General features: G+C 40.1%; 1 protein-coding gene across 1 annotated transcript in view; it reads right to left on the bottom strand.

Annotated features, from left to right (window-relative positions):
• The window catches only part of si:ch211-215k15.4 (uncharacterized), a 31,678-nt gene extending 11,080 nt beyond the window's left edge, over positions 1–20,598 (bottom strand). The window contains exons 1-5 of the mRNA XM_051935562.1: positions 20,456–20,598; positions 19,377–19,450; positions 17,974–18,271; positions 15,460–15,609; positions 506–607 (exon numbers count right to left, since the gene is read on the bottom strand). Coding sequence (XP_051791522.1) covers positions 506–607; positions 15,460–15,609; positions 17,974–18,271; positions 19,377–19,449 — 623 coding nt within the window. The 5' untranslated portion in view covers position 19,450; positions 20,456–20,598. The remainder of the gene's footprint in view (positions 1–505; positions 608–15,459; positions 15,610–17,973; positions 18,272–19,376; positions 19,451–20,455) is intronic.
• Between the last annotated feature and the right edge of the window lie 737 nt (positions 20,599–21,335).

Genomic DNA, 21,335 nt, shown 5'->3' with positions numbered 1-21,335 from the left:
AACAGCTATAAATGTCATTAAATGAATACATGAATTATTGTCAATGCTTTACAGTGAATCTTATTAATATACTGTTAAACTTTTTATGGATATTCTTTCAATCTTTACAAATTACTCATTTGTTAGTTGTAAATCTTTATAGACTACCTAATCTAAACCCAAAGCTTTGTAAAGGTTTATTAATGAAAAATATCATCAAATGTTGCCATCTGAAAGGGACAGAATTAATTGTGTGTATACATGTATAAAGTGCAAAACAGACTGTAGCCTGAGACAATCCTAAAGCGCAGAGATTTGGTTCATTTTACACTTCCCAGTCTCTACCTCAGTGCTGTCAGACACATTTAAAGATATAATATAGTTAAAATAAATGGAATAAAAGAGAAAAACACCACACAAACAATAATGCAAGTATTCATATATATATATAGACATTCATTTTTAGGTTCTCAAAGCTCCTATTATTGATGCATAAGTCAAATAATTCATACTGCATTATACTCACTTTAAGGGCAGTTTAAAGTAGTGCTGTCCAGTCCTGCCAGCTGCAAACAATATTCTTGGGCAAGATATGAGTGATGAAATGTGTGACTGAAGACAGTCCTGTTTTTATAAGTCTTGTAGGCGGAAGTAATTGCAGCCTGTCAGCTGAGTCATTACTGCAGTGTGTGTGTGTTAAAAACAATGTACTAAATCCTTTAGGATTATACAGTACAGTGCCTGAATGTACAGTATTTTTGTTTTTTTTTCTGGGTTTTTTTTACATTAATTAACAGAAAAAGATTTTTTAATGTCAAAGGGAGAACAGGTTTCTGCAAAGTGGTCTAAATTATTTATAGATTTCCAGCCATCCATCCATTTTCTAAATGCACTGAGCATGATCATGGTCCAGCTGGAGCCTATCACAGGAACAATCCCCTCACACACACACACACACACCTACACACACTAGGTGCAGTATAATTTAACATCGCCAATCCATCTAAACTGCACATCTTTGCTTAGCTTTTCTTTGTGTTCTTTTCTCGTGGGGACTTTCGGTTTTGACCCTTTTCTTCTCTCGACCATGATTATTGTCTCTTGTATTGGGCTTTGATTTCATTTTGCTCTATACTTTAATTTGTTTCGTTTTGGTTTTTGTGTGCCTGTCTTGGTTTTTGCTCAAACATTTATCTACCAGTACGCTGACATAACAAAATGAAAAGATTTTCTCATCAGATTGGGAAGCCAGCACAGACTCCACTATAGAAAACTCAGTTGGCCAAGGTCTCCTGGACTGTGACTTTATTTTTGTCTTTCTCTTGTATGACTTTAATCTCCACCATTGTCAGCTGGTCATAGTTCATCAGTTAATCAATGGACAGATATTGTTGGGTTCCATTTATGTTTAATCAGTTCTGCCTTTTTCTTTGTGTGTTTTAATAAATCCACATGTATAAGTGTACCAGTTCTGCATTTTGTAGTTAGTATAATCTGCGCTTGTATTTTCAGTGAGAATTGTTCACAGTGCTCTGTGCCTGCACTTAGTGAAGAACACTGTACAAAAATAAGTTGTGTTTTATTCTATAACGATGGTAAACTATAGAGCCTGACATTGTGTCACTCTGCATATTCTGTTTAATCTATGCCTGTGTGTTTTTTTCCAGTTTTTAATCACCAAGGATTTGGAGAAGTTAACATGCCTTCAGATATTTGCTATCAGCCAGCTGAAGTTAAGGAGCCCACCATGTCCAATGTAAGAGCAGTCAACTAAGACCCGCTGGCGTTAGATTATCACATTTAGCGGTGCACTTGAGAAACTATAAAAATAATGCATAAAGACCTCTGAAGTGTATTATTACCCTTATTCAGAACCATGTGAGCTGGAGAGTGAAGTCAGCACTTCTCAGCAGTGCAAGTCTGTTGTCAGTGCACAGTAATACAGAGAATCACATGGGCATCAGATGTCTCCTTAAGTCCTGCTCCAGAAGTTCTGTTGTATCTTGGTTCTAAGTTCTAATTTCCACATATAGGGAATTTTACAGCCCTCTAAGAAAGAAAACACATTTTTAATGTTCAGTAGATGGACTTTCTAACAAAGTTAATGAGGTGATTATTAGTATATACAGAGCTGGCAAAAACAGGTGGTATTTGACACCCCTGTGTGTAGTCTGTAAGGTTGTTTAGCAGGTCAACACCTATTGAACAAATGCTCATTTTTCAGTTCTCTAAAAAGAGGATTAGTGCATGGCTTATATCTTTAAGTCAACTTCTAATGCAATGTGATATGAGCAATAACACAAAAAACACTGTATACCATCTAACAGCAATATTTAGTCGAAGCACCACATTGATATATACACTGGACAGTATGTACAATAAATGTGGAAATGAAAAAAACAAATTTTCAAATCCGGCAAGCTTTTTAGAATCACAAAACAGGTTTTAATTTGTTTATATCCAGTTTCACATTGACACCCTGGTAATAAAATCTTTTTGTTGGTAGGCAGTTTATTTGCAGACAAAGGTCCAAGTAAAAATATTTGAGCAATGTGTGGTGATCACAAGACTGAGGGCTCTGTCAATAAAAACTTGGACGTGTGAGTAACATGGATAAAAATTACTTATTAAAAAAGAGAAGTGTCAATAAGGTGGGTGGCTTGTTTCTTCAGCTTCCCGAAGAAATGCTGCTTCAGAGCGGATGTAACCTTCTGAACAAAACCGCAAGATGTTCCTCCTCTTTCTGGCATACTAAAGTAAACACCCATGAACTTTGAAACAGAAGTGTTGTAATTTTCAATGTATGCTGCTGCGCTTTTGGTGATGCAAATACATTTCATCCATCCATTATGCAACCCGCTGAATCCGAACACAGGGTCACGGGGGTCTGCTGGAGCCAATCCCAGCCAACACAGGGCACAAGGCAGGAACCAATCCCGGGCAGGGTGCCAACCCACCGCAGGACACACACAAACACACCCACACACCAAGCACACACTAGGGCCAATTTAGAATCGCCAATCCACCTAAACTGCATGTCTTTGGACTGTGGGAGGAAACCCACACAGACACGGGGAGAACATGCAAACTCCACGCAGGGAGGACCCGGGAAGCGAACCCAGGTCTCCTAACTGCGAGGCAGCAGCGCTACCCACTGCGCCACCGTGCCTCCCGTAAATACATTTCACCCAGCCAAAATTAAGCTTACATTAATACAGTGAGAATTTGTTTAAAAATATATGAGTTTATAATCACTTCAATCAGTTATTGGGTTGATTAAATACATTTGCTGGTTTAAATTCTCATTTGTTTTGTTGTGTTTTTCCTGTCTTGTAATGTACTAGAATCAGCACAACCCGAGTAACGACTTTGTTCCCTGATGTTTCAATCCCTTAGATCTCATTTTGCTCTTCTCTGTTCATTATTTTATTTTGCCTACAATTTCAGTCAGTGCTCAGAGAATCTAGCATCCCTCTTCTCTTTTACACTAAAATCCACTTAATTCTACTTCTTCTCCCTTCTCACTCATTAAAAATCTTCTCTTAGATGTCATAAAGGAAAAAATAACCTAACATTCTCAAATCTGCTTAATCGATTTCAAGATGGCTATTTTTCTGTCCAACAACAAAACAACAATTTAGTTTTTGTATAACCCAAAATCACATCAGGAATGAATAAGTTGGCTTTAATAGACCCTGCTATTTGACAGCCCCCAAACCTTGATTTCCCAAGAAGACCAGAAAAAACTCCCAAAAAAAAAACCTTTGTAGGAAAAAAAATAGAAGAAATCTTGGAAAAGGCAATTCAGAGAGTGAGAGAGATTCCCTTCCAGGTAGGTTGGGTATGTCAATGTCAACTTTATTTATATAGCACATTTAAAACAACATAGGAATGCTGTGGCCAAAATGCTTTACAATAATAGAATAAAAGAAAAACATACAATTAACATGAATAACATAAATAGAAATAAAATAAATGAACATAAATAATAAATTGAAGTAATATTACATAATCACAAAGACGAAACCATCAGTATTACTGAAGGTCACTGAAAGCAAGTGAATAGAAATGAGTCTTTAATCTTGTTTTGAACAGTTCAGTTGCAGACGACTCCTTTATGTAATGAGGTAAAGAGTTCCACAGGCAGGAGCAGCAGCACAAGCCCTGTCTGCCGCCCTTAGTTTGACACTTGGTACGAGGGACAAGAGACAACTGACCAGAAGATCTAAGCACTCTGTATGGCTGATGTAAAACACACAGTTCAGATAAATAGGCAGGAGCAAGCCCATGAAAATATTTAAAAACTAGCAGCAAGATTTTAAAATCAATTCGAAAACTGACAGGCAGCCAGTGTAAAGAAGCTAAAATAGGAGAAACAGAATCAGACTTTCTTGCTCCAACCAGAAAGCGAGCGGCAGCATTCTGGACCAACTTTAACCTGTGAATTTCCCATTGGGATTAATAAAGTATCTATCTATCTATCTATCTATCTATCTATCTATCTATCTATCTATCTATCTATCTATCTATCTATCTATCTATCTATCTATCTATCTATCTATCAGGGATTTGCTAATCTCAGAATACAGCGAGTTGCAGTAATCAAGGCAATAAAAGCATGAGTAGCTTTCTCAAGATCTCTAGAAGATAACAAAAGGCTTGATCTTACCTAAAAGACAAAGGTGGAAAAAGCAACTCTTGACCACAGAAATTAATCTGTTTATCAAAAATAACACCAAGATTGCGGAAGACAGAGAAAGAGCCGAGAAGTCCAAGACCAATTTGGGCTTTAGCTGATTGACCCACTATCAGCACCTCCGTTTTATTTTGATTCAGATCAACAAAAATTATTAGCCATCCAGGATCTTAGTTCAGAAAGACAGTTGTGCAGTTGATTTATTGCAGAATTGCAGACAGGAATATAAACCTGTGTATCATCAGCATAGCAGTGAAAAGAAATGTTAAATTTCCTAAAAATGGCTCCAATAGGGTGAAGGTATATGCAATGTGTATGAAAAAATGAGTTAAATACAACACACAAAACAGAACACCAGTAATCTTCTTCGCAGAGCTAGATGGTCACCTCAGAAATACAATACAATTCTGCAATGACCAAAGCTTTATTTTTCTACTGTGTGTGTGTTGTCATCTTATTTTTTGTAGTGGTCTTCACTGAACACTAAATACAGACTCAGAGTGGTGGAATATATGAGGGGCCAAACAGGCCATAAATCATATATTCCTGTGCATAATCTATTGGTTTACATGTGAACACTATTGGTTTATGAATTTTTACTATCGTTTGCGTGCATACTTAATTGGTTTGCGTGTGAACAATACTGGTTTCATTCATATAAACTATATTGGTTTGTGTCCGTATGTTATCGGTTTGTGCGTGAACTATGTCCGTTTGTATGTGCATACCACTGGTTGGCATATGAGCTATACTGATTTGCATGTGTATATCACAGGTACGTTTATTATTGATTTGTGAGTGAACTGCATCGGTTTACGCTTGCATGTTATCGGTTTCCGTATAAACTATATTGGTTTGTGTCCGTATGTTATCGGTTTGTGCGTGATCTATGTCCGTTTGTATGTGCATACCACTGGTTGGCATATGAGCTATACTGATTTGCATGTGTATATCACAGGTACTTTTATTATTGATTTGTGAGTGAACTGCATCGGTTTACGCTCGCATGTTATCGGTTTCCATATAAACTATATTGGTTTGCGTTCTGTGCTGAACTAACAATGGATTTGTGTATGCACTAGATTGGTTTCATGCACGCCTTACACTGGTTTCATGTGGGTAACATGTTGGTTTTGCACTTAAATGCTATTGGTTGTATTTCTGTACTATGTCAGTTTCTTGTACGAAACATACTGGTTATGCGTGCGCACCCTATCGCAATTTTGTGGATGAACTCTATCGGTTCTGTGTGCGAACTGTATTGGTTGTTCATGTGATCTTCAGAGGAAATGGGAGGGGCAAGAACCAGAAACTCAAGGGCCAGTAGAGTCATGTAGTGTCAAGAGAAGTTGGTAGGAGAGGGATCTGCGTTTTAACAGCATATTATTATTTTTTTTTTTTTGCACGTTTGTGAAAGGACTTGGTGGTAATTATTACTATTTAACAGAATCTACCTTTGAGTCTGTAATGAACACAAGACTTGAAGTTAGGTACGTATTCGGTCGTCTTTTCATTCGCTCCCAGCTACATGTTTGCTTGCAACCAGTGACTGTACTTTTGCAAACTAGTTACTTATTCTAAAGGCAAAATATTGTACATTTACGACTGACACCTTTATCCAACATAACATTTAGTATCTACTGGTTGTGGTGTTGTTGGTCCACAGCTCTCTTAGCAAAGGCCGTTTTAAATAAATAATCACCGTGCTCGCGGCTTAGCGAGGGGGGCATGGTAGTTGTGGCTAAAGCGGGTCTCAGGACGATCTGCGGTGTGGGCGTTTCTCACTTAAGTGCACAGGTAAGAGATGGCCCACATCTGTGATTGTTCCTGGGGATGCTAATGTGCTGCAGCTGCTATGCCCTGTCAACATAAATAGAAGCACGAGCCGGCTAGGAGGGAAGGAAACAAGAAAAATGACAAAGAAAGATGAACAGGAAGAGAGAGAGAGCCGGAGCTTGCTGGAAGGGAGGAGAAAGCCGGTGTGTGAGAGAGAGAGCGCGAAGGCCAATGAGCGAGAGCATGCTCGAGTGCAGCTGGACTGTGGGACCTAGCGAGGTGTGTAGCTAACACCTAGGGCAGTTGATTGTAGTCGCTCCCGCTGGGCATTTGGGAGAAGAGCGGGAGACTTAGGTTTATAATCTCCAGTGTGGGAGTCCTGGCCGTTGGAGAGAAGCTAAGTCCCGGTCTGGGATTAGAGCGAGACCGAAGCTAGGATCGGGAGGCCTCCAGACCGGAGTGATTGAGAGAAAGATCAGCTACAGAGAGAGCGTCTCGCCTGCTGCACGGCCCAAATGGGAGAAGCAGGTGAGACGCTAATGTAAAAGAAGCACTGAGCTTTTAATTGTTTTAAAGGACTGCTTCCAGCATTGTTTTAACCTCGATTTTTAAAGGATTTGTTTTTGTAATTATTTTAAACCTCCACATTTCTTTTATGGATTATTTATTTAATGAAGAAGATTTTGAAACGCTGCACTTTATTTGAACACTTTTGTTTTGATTGTTGAATTTTAAATAAAAGCACTTTTGCACATTTGTACCATCCCTTTTGCTATGTTGCCTCACTGTCTAGCTCATCTCAGTAACATTATCAATGGTGTAGGGACCCGGGGACTCTCTAACAGAGGATGGGAGCATGGAGCAGAACTCGTATCGTCACACTGGTTATATTTCCCCCTCCTTGAACTGCCACCTTATCGTGGTGGAGGGGTTTGCGTGTCCCAATGATCCTAGGAGCTCTGTTGTCCAGGGCTTTATGCCCCTGGTAGGGCCACCCAAGGCAAACTGGTCCTAGGTGAGGGATGAGACAAAGAGCGGTTCAACAAACCTTCTATGATGAATGAAAACTTTGGATGGCGTTTTCCCTCACCTGGTGGCCGGGTCTGCACCCATGGTGCTCGGCCGGGCACAGCCCGAAGAGGTAACATGGGTCCCCCTTTTCATGGGCTCACCACCTATGGGAGGGGCCAAGGAGGTCGGGTGCAGTGTGAGTTGGGTGGTGGCCGAAGGCGGGGACCTTGGTGGTCCGATCCTCGGCTACAGAAGCTGGCTCTTGGGACGTGGAATGTCACCTCTCTGAAGGGGAAGGAGCCTGAGCTTGTGCGCAAGGTCGAGAGGTTCCGGCTAGATATAGTCGGACTCACCTCGACGCACAGCTTGGACTCTGGAACCAATCTCCTTGAGAGGGGCTGGACTCTCAACCACTCTGGAGTTGCCCCTGATGAGGGGCGCCGAGCGGGTGTGGGCATACTTATTGCCCCCCGACTTGGAGCCTGTTCATTGGGGTTTACCCCGGTGGACGAGAGGGTAGCCTCCCTCCACCTTCAGGTGGGGGGAACGGGTCCTAACTGTTGTTTGTGCATATGCGCCGAACAGCAGTTTGGAGTACCCACCTTTTTTGGAGTCCCTGGAGGGTGTGCTAGAGGGCATATATTCTGCTGGGAGACTTTAATGCTCATGTGGGCAATGACAGTGAGACCTGGAAGGGTGTGATTGGGAGGAATGGCCCCCCCGATCTGAACCCGAGTGATGTTTTGTTATTGGACTTCTGTGCTTGTCACGGATTGTCCATAACGAACACCATGTTCAAGCATAGGGGTGTTCATATGTGCACTTGGCACCAGGACACCCTAGGCCTCAGTTCGATGATCAACTTTGTGGTCGTATCATTGGACCTGCGGCCACATGTCATGCCCAAACGTGTTGTGAGGGTCTGCTGGGAACGTCAGGCAGAGTCCCCTGTCAGAAGTAGCTTCAACTCTCATTTCCGGCAGAACTTCGACCACGTCCCGAGGGAGGTGGGGGATATTGAGTCCGAATGGGCCATGTTCCGTGCCTCTATTGTTGATGCAGCTGACCGGAGCTGTGGCCGTAAGGTGGTCGGTGCCTATCGTGGTGGCAATCCCCGAACCCGTTAGTGGACACCGGCAGTGGGGGATGCCATCAAGCTGAAGGAGTCCTACCAGTCCCTTTTGTCCTGTGGGACTCTGGAGGCAGCTGATAGGTACTGGTAGGCCAAGCGGAATGTGACTTTGGTGGTTGCTGAGGCAAAAACTCGGGCATGGGAGGAGTTTGGGGAGGCCATGGAGAACGACTTTCGGACAGCTTCAAGGAGATTCTAGTCCACCATCCGGCGTCTCAGGAGGGGGGAAGCAGTTCAGTGTCAACACTGTATATGGTGGGGGATGGTGCGCTGCTGACCTCGACTCGGGACGTTGTGGGTCGGTGGGGGGGAGTACTTCGAAGACTTCCTCAATCCCACTAACATGCCTTTTAATGAGAAAGCAGAGCCTGGGGACTCGGAGGTGGGCTCCCCCATCTCTGAGACTGAGATCACCAAGGTGGTCAAAAAACTCCTCGGTGGCAGGGCCCCAGGGGTGGATGAGATACACCCCGGAGTTCCTCAAGGCTCTGGATGTTGTAGGGCTGTCTTGGTTGACACGCCTCTGCAACATCACATGGACATCAGGGACAGTGCCTTTGGATTGGCAGACCGGGGTGGTGGTCCCCCTCTTTAAGAAAGGGGCCCGGAGGGTGTGTTCCAACTACAGAGGGATCACACTCCTCAGCCTCCCTGGAAAAGTCTATTCGGGTGTCCTGGAGAGGAGGGTCCATCGGATAGTCGAACCTCGGATTCAGGAGGAACAGTGTGGTTTTTGTCCTGGTTGCAGAACAGTGGACCAGCTCTACACCCTTAGCAGGGCCTTGGAGGGTGCATGGGAGGTTTGCCCAACCAGTCTACATGTGTTTTGTGGACTTGGAAAAGGAATTCGAGGGTACAAAAGGGGTACTCCGAGAGTATGGGGTACTGGACCCACTGATAAGGGCTGTTCGGTCCCCTGTACAATCGGTGTCAGAGCTTGGTCCGCATTGCCGACAGTAAGTCGAACCCGTTTCAAGTGAGAGTTGGACTCCACCAGGGCTGCCCTTTGTCACCGATTCTGTTCATAACTTTTATGGACAGAAGTTCTAGGCGCAGCCAGGGCGTTGAGGGGGGTCCGGTTTGGTGGACTCAGGATTGGGTCACTGCTTTTTGCAGATGACGTTGTCCTGTTTGCTTCATCAGGCTGTGATCTTCAGCTCTCTCTGGATCGGTTCGCAGCTGAGTGTGAAGCGGCTGGGATGGGAATCAGCAACTCCAAATCCGAGACCATGATCCTTAGCTGGAAAAGGGTGGAGTGCCCTCTCAGGGTTGGGAGTGAGATCCTGCCCCAAGTGGAGGAGTTCAAATATCTCGGGATCTTGTTCACGAGTGAGGGAAGAATGGAGCATGAAATCGACAGGTGGAATGGTGCGGCATCTGCAGTGATGAAGGCTCTGCATCGGTCTGTCGTGGTGAAAAAGGAGCTGAGCTGCAAGGCAAGCTCTCAATTTACAAGTCGATCTATGTTCCTACCCTCACCTATGGTCATGAGCTATGGGTAGTGACCAAAAGCACGAGATCGCGAATACAAGCAGCTGAAATGAGTTTCCTCCGCAGGGTGTCTGGGCTTTCCCTTAAAGATAGGGTGAGAAGCTCAGTCATCTGGGAGGGGCTCAGAATAGAGCCGCTGCTCCTCCACATTGAGAGGAGTCAGATGAGGTGGCTCGGGCATCTGATCAGGGTGCCTCCTGGACGCCTCCCTGGTGAGGTGTTCCGGGCACGTCTAACCGGGAAGAGGCCCCGGGGAAGACCCAGGACACGCTGGAGGGACTATGTCTCTCGACTGGCCTAGGAATGCCTTGGGATTCCCCTGGAACAGCTAGAAGAAGTGGCCGGGGAGAGGGAAGTCTGGGCATCTCTGCTCATGCTGCTGCCCCTGCAACCCGACCTCGGATAAGCGGAAGAGGATGGATGGATGGATGGATGGATGGTTACATTTTTTATGCCCCGCAATCCCGCACCGTGCCGCACAGACAGGTGAAGTAACTTGCTCATGGTCACACAGTGTCAGTATCAGGGCTTGAACCGACAAATGCAGAATTAATAGGGCAAAACCGTAACCACAATGCCCCAATGCTTGCACATCTACAACGTGTATATTATTTCACACAATATAAACTTGTCCAGGACAGATTACTTTGTTAAAGTTGAGTTTAACATTTTCAACCCGTTCAATTCCAAAATCTGGAATATTTATTGTTTCAAATAATGCATCAGTTTTCCAATTAATGTACATGCTGTACAATATTTTGCCTTGCTATTAACATTGAAGAAGAAACTGGTTTGTGAATAAGTAGTTGTCTGCATGCATACGTATATGTACAGTATCTAGGAGTGAATAAAAAGCCTGCTGAATGTGTACCTAACTTCAGTCCCGTGATCATTTCAGATGTTAAAAATAATGACCACCAAGCCCTTTCACAAACATACAGTGGCATGCAAAATTTTTCAATCCCCTTGGAAGTCATCATAATTTTCTACAAAACAAAAGATTTGTACGCATATTTATTCATTCAGTAATTTTTCTTATGCTGTGACAAAACATTTCCAAAGTCAAAATAAATCATTTTCTGTAGACATTTAACTGAAGAAGAACTCCAAAGTTAATGTTTGCATGGGTATTTAAACCTCTGTGCTTTGGAAGCTCCATCTTTATACCAATGACAAATTAATTACAAAGGTGGCAGTCTTTTAACGGTCATAATTAAACATGATGAGGTGCTACTTGTGAGTCCTTTCTATCTCTCGGGATATAAAAAGCCCCCTTTGTGAGAGCCGTAGTCTTTGTTGGACTACGTTGTTTCAGTTGATTGTAATATAAAGTCCAACTTGTGCTGAGCCAGTAACATAATAAAGGCAAAAGATCACTCCAAGAAACTCATTGAAAAGGGGATTGAAAGACACAAGTCAGGCAACGGAGACAAAAAAAATATCCAAGTCACTGAATCCCCTAGGAGTCCAGTTAAATTATTCATTAAGAAAGGGAAAGAGTATGGTAGAGCTGTAAATCTGCTTAGATCAGACTGTCCACAAAAACTTACTGATCAGCAAGAAGAAGACAGGAGAGCGTAAGAGCACATAGGAGCCTCTGAAGTCAAATGAAAGAAGGTTCTGTGGTCAAAACTGAGCTGTTTGCCATCAGACTAAATGTTTGAACACTGCACATTATCAAAATCACAACATTCCTACCATGAAGCATGATGATAGTACCATCATGCTCTGGGGATACTTTTCTGAAGCAGGTCCTGGAAGACTTGTGAAGGCAAAATGGTTGTGGGAAAATCCTGAAAGAAAATGCAATGCAGTCTGTAAGAAACCTGCACCTTGCCTGAAGATTTATTGCAGAAAGACAACAACTACAAGCATAAAGCCACAACTACACAAGAATGGCTTAAAAACATCAATATTAATGTCCCGGAATGGCCGTGCCAGAGTCCAGATCTCAACCCAACTGAGATTGTGTGGCTGGACTTGACTAAGGCTGTTCACTCATGATGGCCATGTAACCTGACAGAGTGTGAGAAGTTGTGTGAAGCCACTAAAGGCAGTGACAACCATTGTGGTTATGAATAGTGTCGAGATTTTACTTTTATTTACCACAGTTTATTTACCATTAGGTGTAACTCTGGGAGTCTCACATGATAAGTTACCCTGGCACACAGGTTACATTTTGTTCAAATATGATAACGATGACAAATATTTAATTAATCAAAATTTTAAATGCTTGCTAAAGGCTCAGTTGAGACATATAATCAATTCACCTCCTTTTATGGATTCCAAATGCATGTCTTTACAATGCACTGTTTATCTTTGGTTAATTTCGGACAATTCATGATAATAGTTCAGCAGTATTGGATTCTTCCTTCAGTGCTTAGCAAACAAACAGACTGTAATGTATTTTCTTGTTGTGGATGCTCATGCCTTTTGAAAGCTGTTTTTTTTTAAATAATCCTTTGCAATAGTATACAAATTTCAAATAAATGTTTTGTTTCACTTTTAGAATTTATACAGTAGATCAGAAAAAGTATTCAATCCCTTTCACTTTCTGCAGATGTTATTGTATTGCAGATTTCACTTTGAAATGGGTAAATTTATAATTTTTGCCCATAAATCTACACTCAATAACCCATAGCAACAAATTGAAAACATGTTTTCAGAACAGTTTGCAAATTAATTAAAAAGCAAAAACTGAAATCACTTATTCATAGAAGTATTCAGACCCTTAATTCAATACTTTGGAAGAGCCTCTTTGGCAGAAATTCCAGCTTTGTGTCTTCTTGAGGAATTCTCTCTACAAGCTTTGCAAACCTGGATTTGGGCGGTTTGTCCCATTTTTCCTGGCAGATCCTCTCATGTTCCATTTGATTGGATGGGAAGTGTCTGTAAACTGCCATCTTTAGGTCTCTCCACAGATGTTCTATAGTGTTTAGGTCTGGGCTTTGGTTTGGCCACTCAATGACAGTCAGAAACTTGTCCCTAAGACACTCCAGTGTCATATTAGCTGTTTGCTTCAGATCATTGTCATGCTGAAATGTGAACCGTTGCCCCAGTCTGAAACTGAATGCACTCTGGAGCAGGTTTTTCTTCAAGGGGCTCTCTGCATTTGACTGCATTCATCCGTTCCTAAATTCTAACTAGTCCCCCTGTCCTGGCTGCTGAGCAGTGACCCCACTGAATGATGCTACCACCACCATACTTCACCATAGGGGTGATATTACAGTCGGTAGGTGATTAGCCATGCCTGGTCTCAAAGGATTTTGGCTGGTGCAGATCAGTCAGTAATGTATGTGTGGTGAGTAAAAGTATGTGGTATGTTGGCTGCAGGTATGAGTACTATAAAAGAGCCATTTCTCAGGGAGCATTTATCACATGCAGAATAGATGAGTCATCAGAGTCAGGGGTCACCTTCAAACCTTAGCCTTACCTGACTTGTGGATTCTGACTGTCCCAAAAATAAAAACTGCCATGAAAAGACATAGATTTTCAGAATTTTTCTGACATTCAGAGTAATGTGACAAAGGAACATAAGAGCTTTCCAGAATCAGAGGCTCCGTCAAATAAAATAAATCACACTCAAAACAATATTGTCTGAATTATTTTAAGTTTGCAAGAACTTTTATTTTGACTATATATAAAATGGGAGCAGAGTGAAAGTGCTGTTGCCTTGCCACTGACAGACTGAGGAGATCGTTCCTCCCCCAAACTATGCGACTCTTCAATTCCACCCGGGGGGGTAAACGTTAACATTTAACATTATACAAAGTTATTGTTTGTTTTTCACCTGCATTATTATCATTCTTTAATTTAATATTATTTATTGTATCAGTATGCTGCTGCTGGAGAATGTGAATTTCCCATTTGGATTAATAAAGTATCTATCTATCTATCTATCTATCTATCTATCTATCTATCTATCTATCTATCTATCTATCTATCTATCTATCTATCTATCTATCTATCTATCTATCTATCTATCTATCTATCTATCTATCTATCTATCTATCAACAAGGAGACCAGGATTCATGTCTCAGGTGTTCCCAGAAAAGAGATTGCATGTTCTCCTTATGTCCACATGGCTTCCTTCAGGGTACTCTGCTTTTCTCTCAAAGTCTAAAGACATGCAGATTAGGTGAATTGGTGATGTTAAATTGGGTCTCTAACATGTGTGTGTTTTAACTCTGCATAGGCAGTCACTCATTGTTGCTCCAGCCTCCCCATGAAAAGTAAAAGTGGCCCACAAGCAATCTGCTCAAATCGGTGTTCTAAAATATCCAAGAAATCAAACTTTAACAACTTATTATTGTAAGTATGACTTTGTTTGAGTACATAAAATGTCAGACATCAAAAGGAATAAAATGGCCACATAAAAACATAGTGGATTTAAATATTGCGGTAGAAGTATATTTTGATAGAAAAAGATTGATAAAAATGTTTAGAAAAACAACAATATATATAATTTCTTTCCATTGAGTTTACACAATGAAATTACTAAAACCTTTAATAATTAAAAAAGCATCTTTATCCTTCTTTTGTAAAAGCTGTAATTTAGAAAATAAATGTTAGTACTGCCTTAGACTGAGCTGTGAACATGTGGCCAAAGTGAAAATTAAATTAATACATTTCAAAACACACTGTTCATGGGCCATCTTCTGATAAACAACTTTCAAGAATTTCCCATACAAATTAAGTAAAATAGCAACACCTATTGAGTAAAAAGAAATATGGTCTGCTATTTGGGGTTGCCTGTAATGAACATCCAAAAAATCGTATGTTGCTATAACAGTATCTAGCAAATGGAGAGTTTTCCCATTTAGTAAGTTCTGTAAACATCTAATGTTGAGTTTAAACCTGTAAAATCACAATTCAATCATTATACTATACTATCTTATTACCTGAAAATAACCTACTTGAGGATGAATGAATATTAAGACATGAAAGAGGTTAATATACAAATAACTACCACTGTAAAGGGCAATAATAACATCATTTTACAATTGGGAGCAGGTACCAATTTTCAGAATGCAAATCTGTGTGTCAATACCATACAAAAGTCTAAAAGACTAATCTCAAAAGTCATTTTATTCAGTTGTGTCAAATAATACCAATAATAGTATACTAAATTTACTGCATGTCAATGGGATTTAACTTAAATTTTACGTTTCTGCTTATTGGTCTACAGAAGTCATTAAAATCAGAAAAATAAATGAGAGGAGAGAATACAATGAAAAACAATTAGTATTGGAGGCATATTCAGGACTGGCCCAGTGATCTTTGTGTCTGCTTCCAGTTTATAAACATATTTTGAACTCGTGAACAATATTCTGCATTAAATATAATTTTCTTAGCTTTTCCAGCTAACAGTACTGATCTATTGGAACACCATAGACTTCCACCTCACAGAGCGTTAAGTGCTGGGTTTTTCCAGGAATGACCACGTTGACATAGCGCCCTTCCATCCCTTGGCAATTATAGCTTGTTGAAACCCCCAATGGAATGGAAGTGATAGTTGCACATCTGAAATAAAAAGATAAAAAGTTCACTCCTGACAATTTAGTCAAGTCCCATCATATCATGAATGTCCCCCTAGTGTCCAAATATGCATTCACCAAAATGCAGATCATTCTTTCTGGTTCAGATAGATCTGATTCTTTATTATCTTGCTTTTAACTTTGGAGTGTCTGCTGTCAAGCTCCAGATCTCAGTGTCTGTGGTGTCTACCAGATAAATATTGGAGTACTTTCTATTTCTATCCATATGTCATACTTGGCTTTCTTACCAGAATTACTAGAGAGAGAGGGGTTGGGACCATGTGCAGATACAGCGCATTGCTGCACCCACCACACGACAAACCATCCAGATTGGGACCCGAGTGCAACAGGTTAGGAGTTTTATGGTGACTAGATTGCCAATCCTGCCACCAACCCCCAAGTTTTCCTGTAAGTTGGAGGGCCTGCTTGCCGGGCTGGATGCAGATTAATGTCATACCCAGGAGGTGTAATTGCAGGTTAAGGGCCTTGCTCAAGGGCCCAATGGAGTAGAGTCACTTTTGGCATTTAAAGGATTCGAATTGGCAACCTTCCGATTGCCAGCACAGATCCCTAGCCTCAGAACCACTGAGTTGTATCTAATATTAAATTATTGCTGGTTCACATCCACATCCATTGCAAAACCTTGCCAAAGTGTGTATTTAGAGATAGATAGATATTTTATTAATTTATTATTTGCATAGTGGATATATAATATTTATGTGTTTTTTAAATGTTGACCCTTTTGTCATTGCTGGCTAAGCTCCTAGCGGACTATCTGTCATCTACACTACCTCTCTACTAATTTCACTGCTCTTATGAGTTGAGAATTTGTTTTTTTTTTGTGTATAATTGGGTTCCATAAATGAGGTAACTCCTTGCTAGGTTGGAACAGTTAATGCTACTTCTTTGTGTTTCTTAGTCTAGTGTGGTTTTATGAAGAAGTGTTAAATCATACATTAATAAACAATGGCTTGTTGCGTAATTGAATCCATGGACTGCAAAATGCATCTACAAAGTTGAGCAGGAGGGATTTTGGGAGTCACAGACATTGCTGCATATTATTACAGGAGACAGCACCTGAAGAGGTATTCAGTAATGTTATAAAGATAACTCAAATCATAAAATTATAAGTGCCTCATCATAAAATGGTCTTGAGTAAAAATCTACCATCAAAAAAACAGTATACAGTAGTTAGTAATGCCATCCTCAGTTGCTCCCTTTCTACTTCCTGGTTTATTGTTGTTTTGCAAACAGAAGCATCATCTCACATGAATAAATTGGATAAATCATTGAAAGGTTATATAAACTGTATTGTTCTCTCTATTGAACCCCTATTCATGATGAACATTTTAAACTTCATAAACTATAGAAATTAAGTTGTGTAAACTGTAAAATAAATGTAAAATTTCATGAACAACCATTCAGCTGTTTTGGAATAATGTGTAGTTTTTTGGTGTTGGTGCTGTACAATGAAATTCTTGAAAGTCTGTTCTTTAAATTGCATGAACAATAATGTGAATACAAAATTGAATGAAAGTAAAGAGCACCATTTTTGAATGAAATGAAAACAGATTTTGTTGTGGTCTCCCATCACACCACAAACCAGCCATTTCCATTGAATCACTGATAAGCAGACTGTAAGCACAGAATCGCTGTAAGCAGAGCCAAATATTAACAAAATGCCTTCCTTTCCATCCTCTGAACCTGTTTGCAGAGGTAATGCAGTTTTAATTTTGCACCTCAAATGACCATGCCTTGCAACTTCTCTGAAAATGGGCAGGCAATTGTTGAAGATCCCACTGAAATATCATAATGCAATTGTACTGTCCTGTAGGCTTCCTCAGTGTTTTGTTATTAGAGGTTAACACAACATTTGAATGCTAAAAGTTAAATATATCCTTACTTTTATACCATTTTCTTCTCTTAATATCTCAACTGTGGCTATTGGGAGGGATATAATGTCTGAAGTATGACTACAATTTCAAAAGAACGCTTTCCCAGGGAGTATGTGCCACCTGCTGGAGACACCCTGTCAAGTTTTTGGTTCTTCTTGCTTGTCACTAGCCAGATAACTTTCTACCCAGACACACACAGCAAAGTGTGTGAAGAAAGATTAGAAAAGATCTGTGTGTGTGTGGAAACTATGATGTCTCAAAGTATTTTGGATGGTTTAATCTGGAACATCTTTAACCCCCTCCTGTCCTGTACATAAAAGCTTAATGCCTACACAGTAGACAGAGAACCTCCTTTGGGCAGAGTTTCAGATATAGAAAAATGTTATAATCACCAAATGATGGGGAATTTAACCAATGGCTTTCTGGTGTTCAGATATCCAGTAATTCACAGTTACCTGGGGTTGTTGTTGCCTTCATTCTCCAGGGAGTTACCAATGCGGATCTCCGCTTCATTGATCTGTTCAGGACAGCAGTCACCTCGGTTGGTGATAACCACCATGTTGATTTTATGATTTGCTAACAGGTCTACACGCCACCAGGGAGTGTTGTGAACATTTGTGCAAGCACAGGAGCCGTGATGATAGTTAGAGTCACGGTTTCCATCAATGGCATTGACTGCTGTAGACATGGCTCCCAATACCCCTGGGTGCAGTTGGGATAGGGTTGCCCTACCTCGCAGGGCAACATTTTTAGCTGGAAGAAAGAGAGAGAAAGTGAAGCACAGATTGAGACAGTGAGCAGTTAGTTAATTTTAGGATCCCTTTCTGAAAATTGCTGTTGCTGTCAAGGACTGTGAGGAAGTGAAGAAACAGTGCAAATCACTGAACCACCTACTTGTATATACTGCATTATAACATTTTTTGGCCGCTCTGAATAACAATAATCTAGTCTACAGAATTTACCATATACAGTGATGTGAATAAATTTTGTCTCCTTCCTATTTTTCTCACAATGAAAAAATAATGTTATTTTTACTTATATCATTTCTTGAATGATGTATTGTCATTTATTGAATGAACAAAGACAAAGTTATTGTGGATGCCAAACTAGCTCAATGTCAAAACTCAGCAATTAAAAAAAAAAGAAATCGGGAAGGGGACAAATACTTTTCTTGGCCCTATGTATGTTTTTGTTTTAAATTAAACATTGTTGCTGTATTTTGTCTGCAATTAGAAAATAGCCAAATAAAGTGACTCACCGGGGGTCATGGATGAAAACTGAGTTAATAACCTCATGGTTTTAAAATCTGCTGTTCTGTACGAGCCAAATATCTGATGCTTTTTCTGTACTTGTTTTCCTTGGCTTTCAATTAACTGTCCTTTGCTATTGCCGATTGAACCTTTGCTCTGACAAGCTAGGCTATGACCCATCTGAATCTAAGCAGGCTACCAGATTAAGCAGGTTTGGAAACGGATAACTGACTGGATGGAGTTTTTTTTTTTTTAATAAGTGAACCTAGCTGTAATAAAGACATTCAAACAACAATGAAAAGTTGTCAAACATTTCAGGTACAGTTACTTTGCAAAGATGCCAACACACATTAATCCTGAGTATTTTTCTGATGAACGGTGTAAAAAGCCCTGAAACTTTCAACATTGTTCACCTCTAGATATTTTTGTACTCAATTGAATTGAGGCTTTTGAGGATAAAGTGAAACTCACAATGCAAATAAATTAATTTTTCATGTCGTTTATGTAAGCACTGCTACTACAAGACACGGCACAGAACCGGTGCTGACCATGTTAGTAAAAGAGGTGCTATAACAGTCTAACAGTGGATGCAGTTCATGTCTTGTTACCTTGAAGGCAGTCTTTATGAGCATGGCCGAGGAGCGCAAGTCCAGCCAAGAGGATTAGAGGAGCCAGAGCCATTCTGAAGAAAAAAAAATGTAACATAATAGCTGTTGTACAAATCTATTAACATTTTATCTTTTTTTTGTAGTATTAGGTGTTTGACATTCATCAGTTACTTTTGGACCATGTTTGTACTACAGTACAGATAGATAGATAGATAGATAGATAGATAGATAGATAGATAGATAGATAGATAGATAGATAGATAGATAGATAGATATTACTTTATTGATCCACAGCAGAAAATTAACTTTCTTCAGCAGCTATAATATACAATAGAACATTAAAACATAATGCAAACAATAACTAAGTGCAAACTTGTACATAAGGTCTCAAGCCAGAACTATGCACATGTATAGTAGTAGTAGTAGCAGTAGCAATAATAACAATAATAATAACAGAACAAGATGCAGAGGACAGAAAGGTATGGAAGAAGATGATCTGCTGTGGCATCCCCTAACAGGAGCAGCCAAAAGAATAATAATAATATTATTATTATTATTAATAATAATAATAATTAATGAAATAACAGTAATATAAAGACATTTTGTATTTTCCCTATGTCAGTGTGTGGATAGAGGGCCTTATATAGCTATACAAAATACACAGCACTTGACCTAAGGCTAAGGTTAACTGGCCACCATTGTGTGCACATTGGAGTCCCTGTGTTATGTATTTAAGCCTTCCAATATTCGTGACAGTTTATGAACTGTATGCAAGATGCTGTTGCTGGGAATGGAAGGGGTGACCCAGGCATTTTTACAAGTGGGTTCTGGCAATGAGTCTCAATAATTGATGCAACTATCCCAGCTTTAACTGAGCAAAGGATTGACCCTCATTTCTGCATTGTCCTTCTTGTCATATAATGCTGGACATATTTTATCAGCATGACTTAATATGCATGGATTATTGTAGTAAAAAAGGAAATAAAAAAAACACCTCCAGTATTCTGGAAGGCAATGGAAATCTAAGATCTGCTACATTCTCATTAAAGCAAAGACATAAGAATACACAGTGTACTCACATACTGTAGATGATTGCTAAGCAACTTAAGCAATGCTGCCAGCCTCAGCAGTCCCTCCTGAGAAAGGAAAAAATAAACGACACAAGGCACACGATGTGGGAGAATTCCCTTTATAAAGCAGTAGTGAGATGGGATATGGGAGGACTCAAAACAGGTGGGGTCTATGGGATCAAAGTCTGCAGGGCTGGTATCTTGTTGCTTTTGAACTTGAATATACTAATAATGCAATTACAAAACATTTCAAGTCTGAAACTAAACTTAGGTCAATGGATAGGTTTTGAAAGTAGCAGTTTGATAAGGTGTTAGTCAATAAATGGTTTCATAAGGGCCAAAACTATCTTAATGGCTGAATTACCTTTCTATATTTGGTAGTGCATGGGGGGCTGTCAGAAATATCTTGACAAATAGGGAAGATCATTTTAATTGCAATATTTGTTTGTATTGTTTGTGCAGAAGCACAGTCTCATATGCCATGGCAAAGGAAAGAGGGCAATGCCATTTTGTCTCACACAACTGGCAATATGCTTACTGAAGGGAACACTGCAGGTTGTAACAAATTTGAAAAGTTCCTTAGTGAATTTGAATATTTAAGGCAGAGATATACAGTAGGCTTCATTCTTAGCCTAACTAAGGGGAAAGAACAGCTAGCATTTTAATCATAAATAATTCTACTCCCCTAAACAGCTGTTTTATGGCATTTTTATATCCTCAATAAGAAGTAATGTAAAGTAATTCCACAAAATGGGAGAATTTACATTGTATCATATACTATTAAATAAATATTGATCCAGGGAGTCTCCTCTGTTTCTACCATGCCCTTTATCTTTTTTATCTTTTTTGTTTAATTAAATAGGCTACAGTTACACTCAATAAAACAATT

This window comes from Erpetoichthys calabaricus, chromosome 13 (assembly GCF_900747795.2).
Source record: "Erpetoichthys calabaricus chromosome 13, fErpCal1.3, whole genome shotgun sequence".
In the NCBI taxonomy this organism is placed as follows: Eukaryota; Metazoa; Chordata; class Cladistia; order Polypteriformes; family Polypteridae; genus Erpetoichthys; species Erpetoichthys calabaricus.
This window is presented reverse-complemented; position numbering and strand designations above follow the sequence as displayed.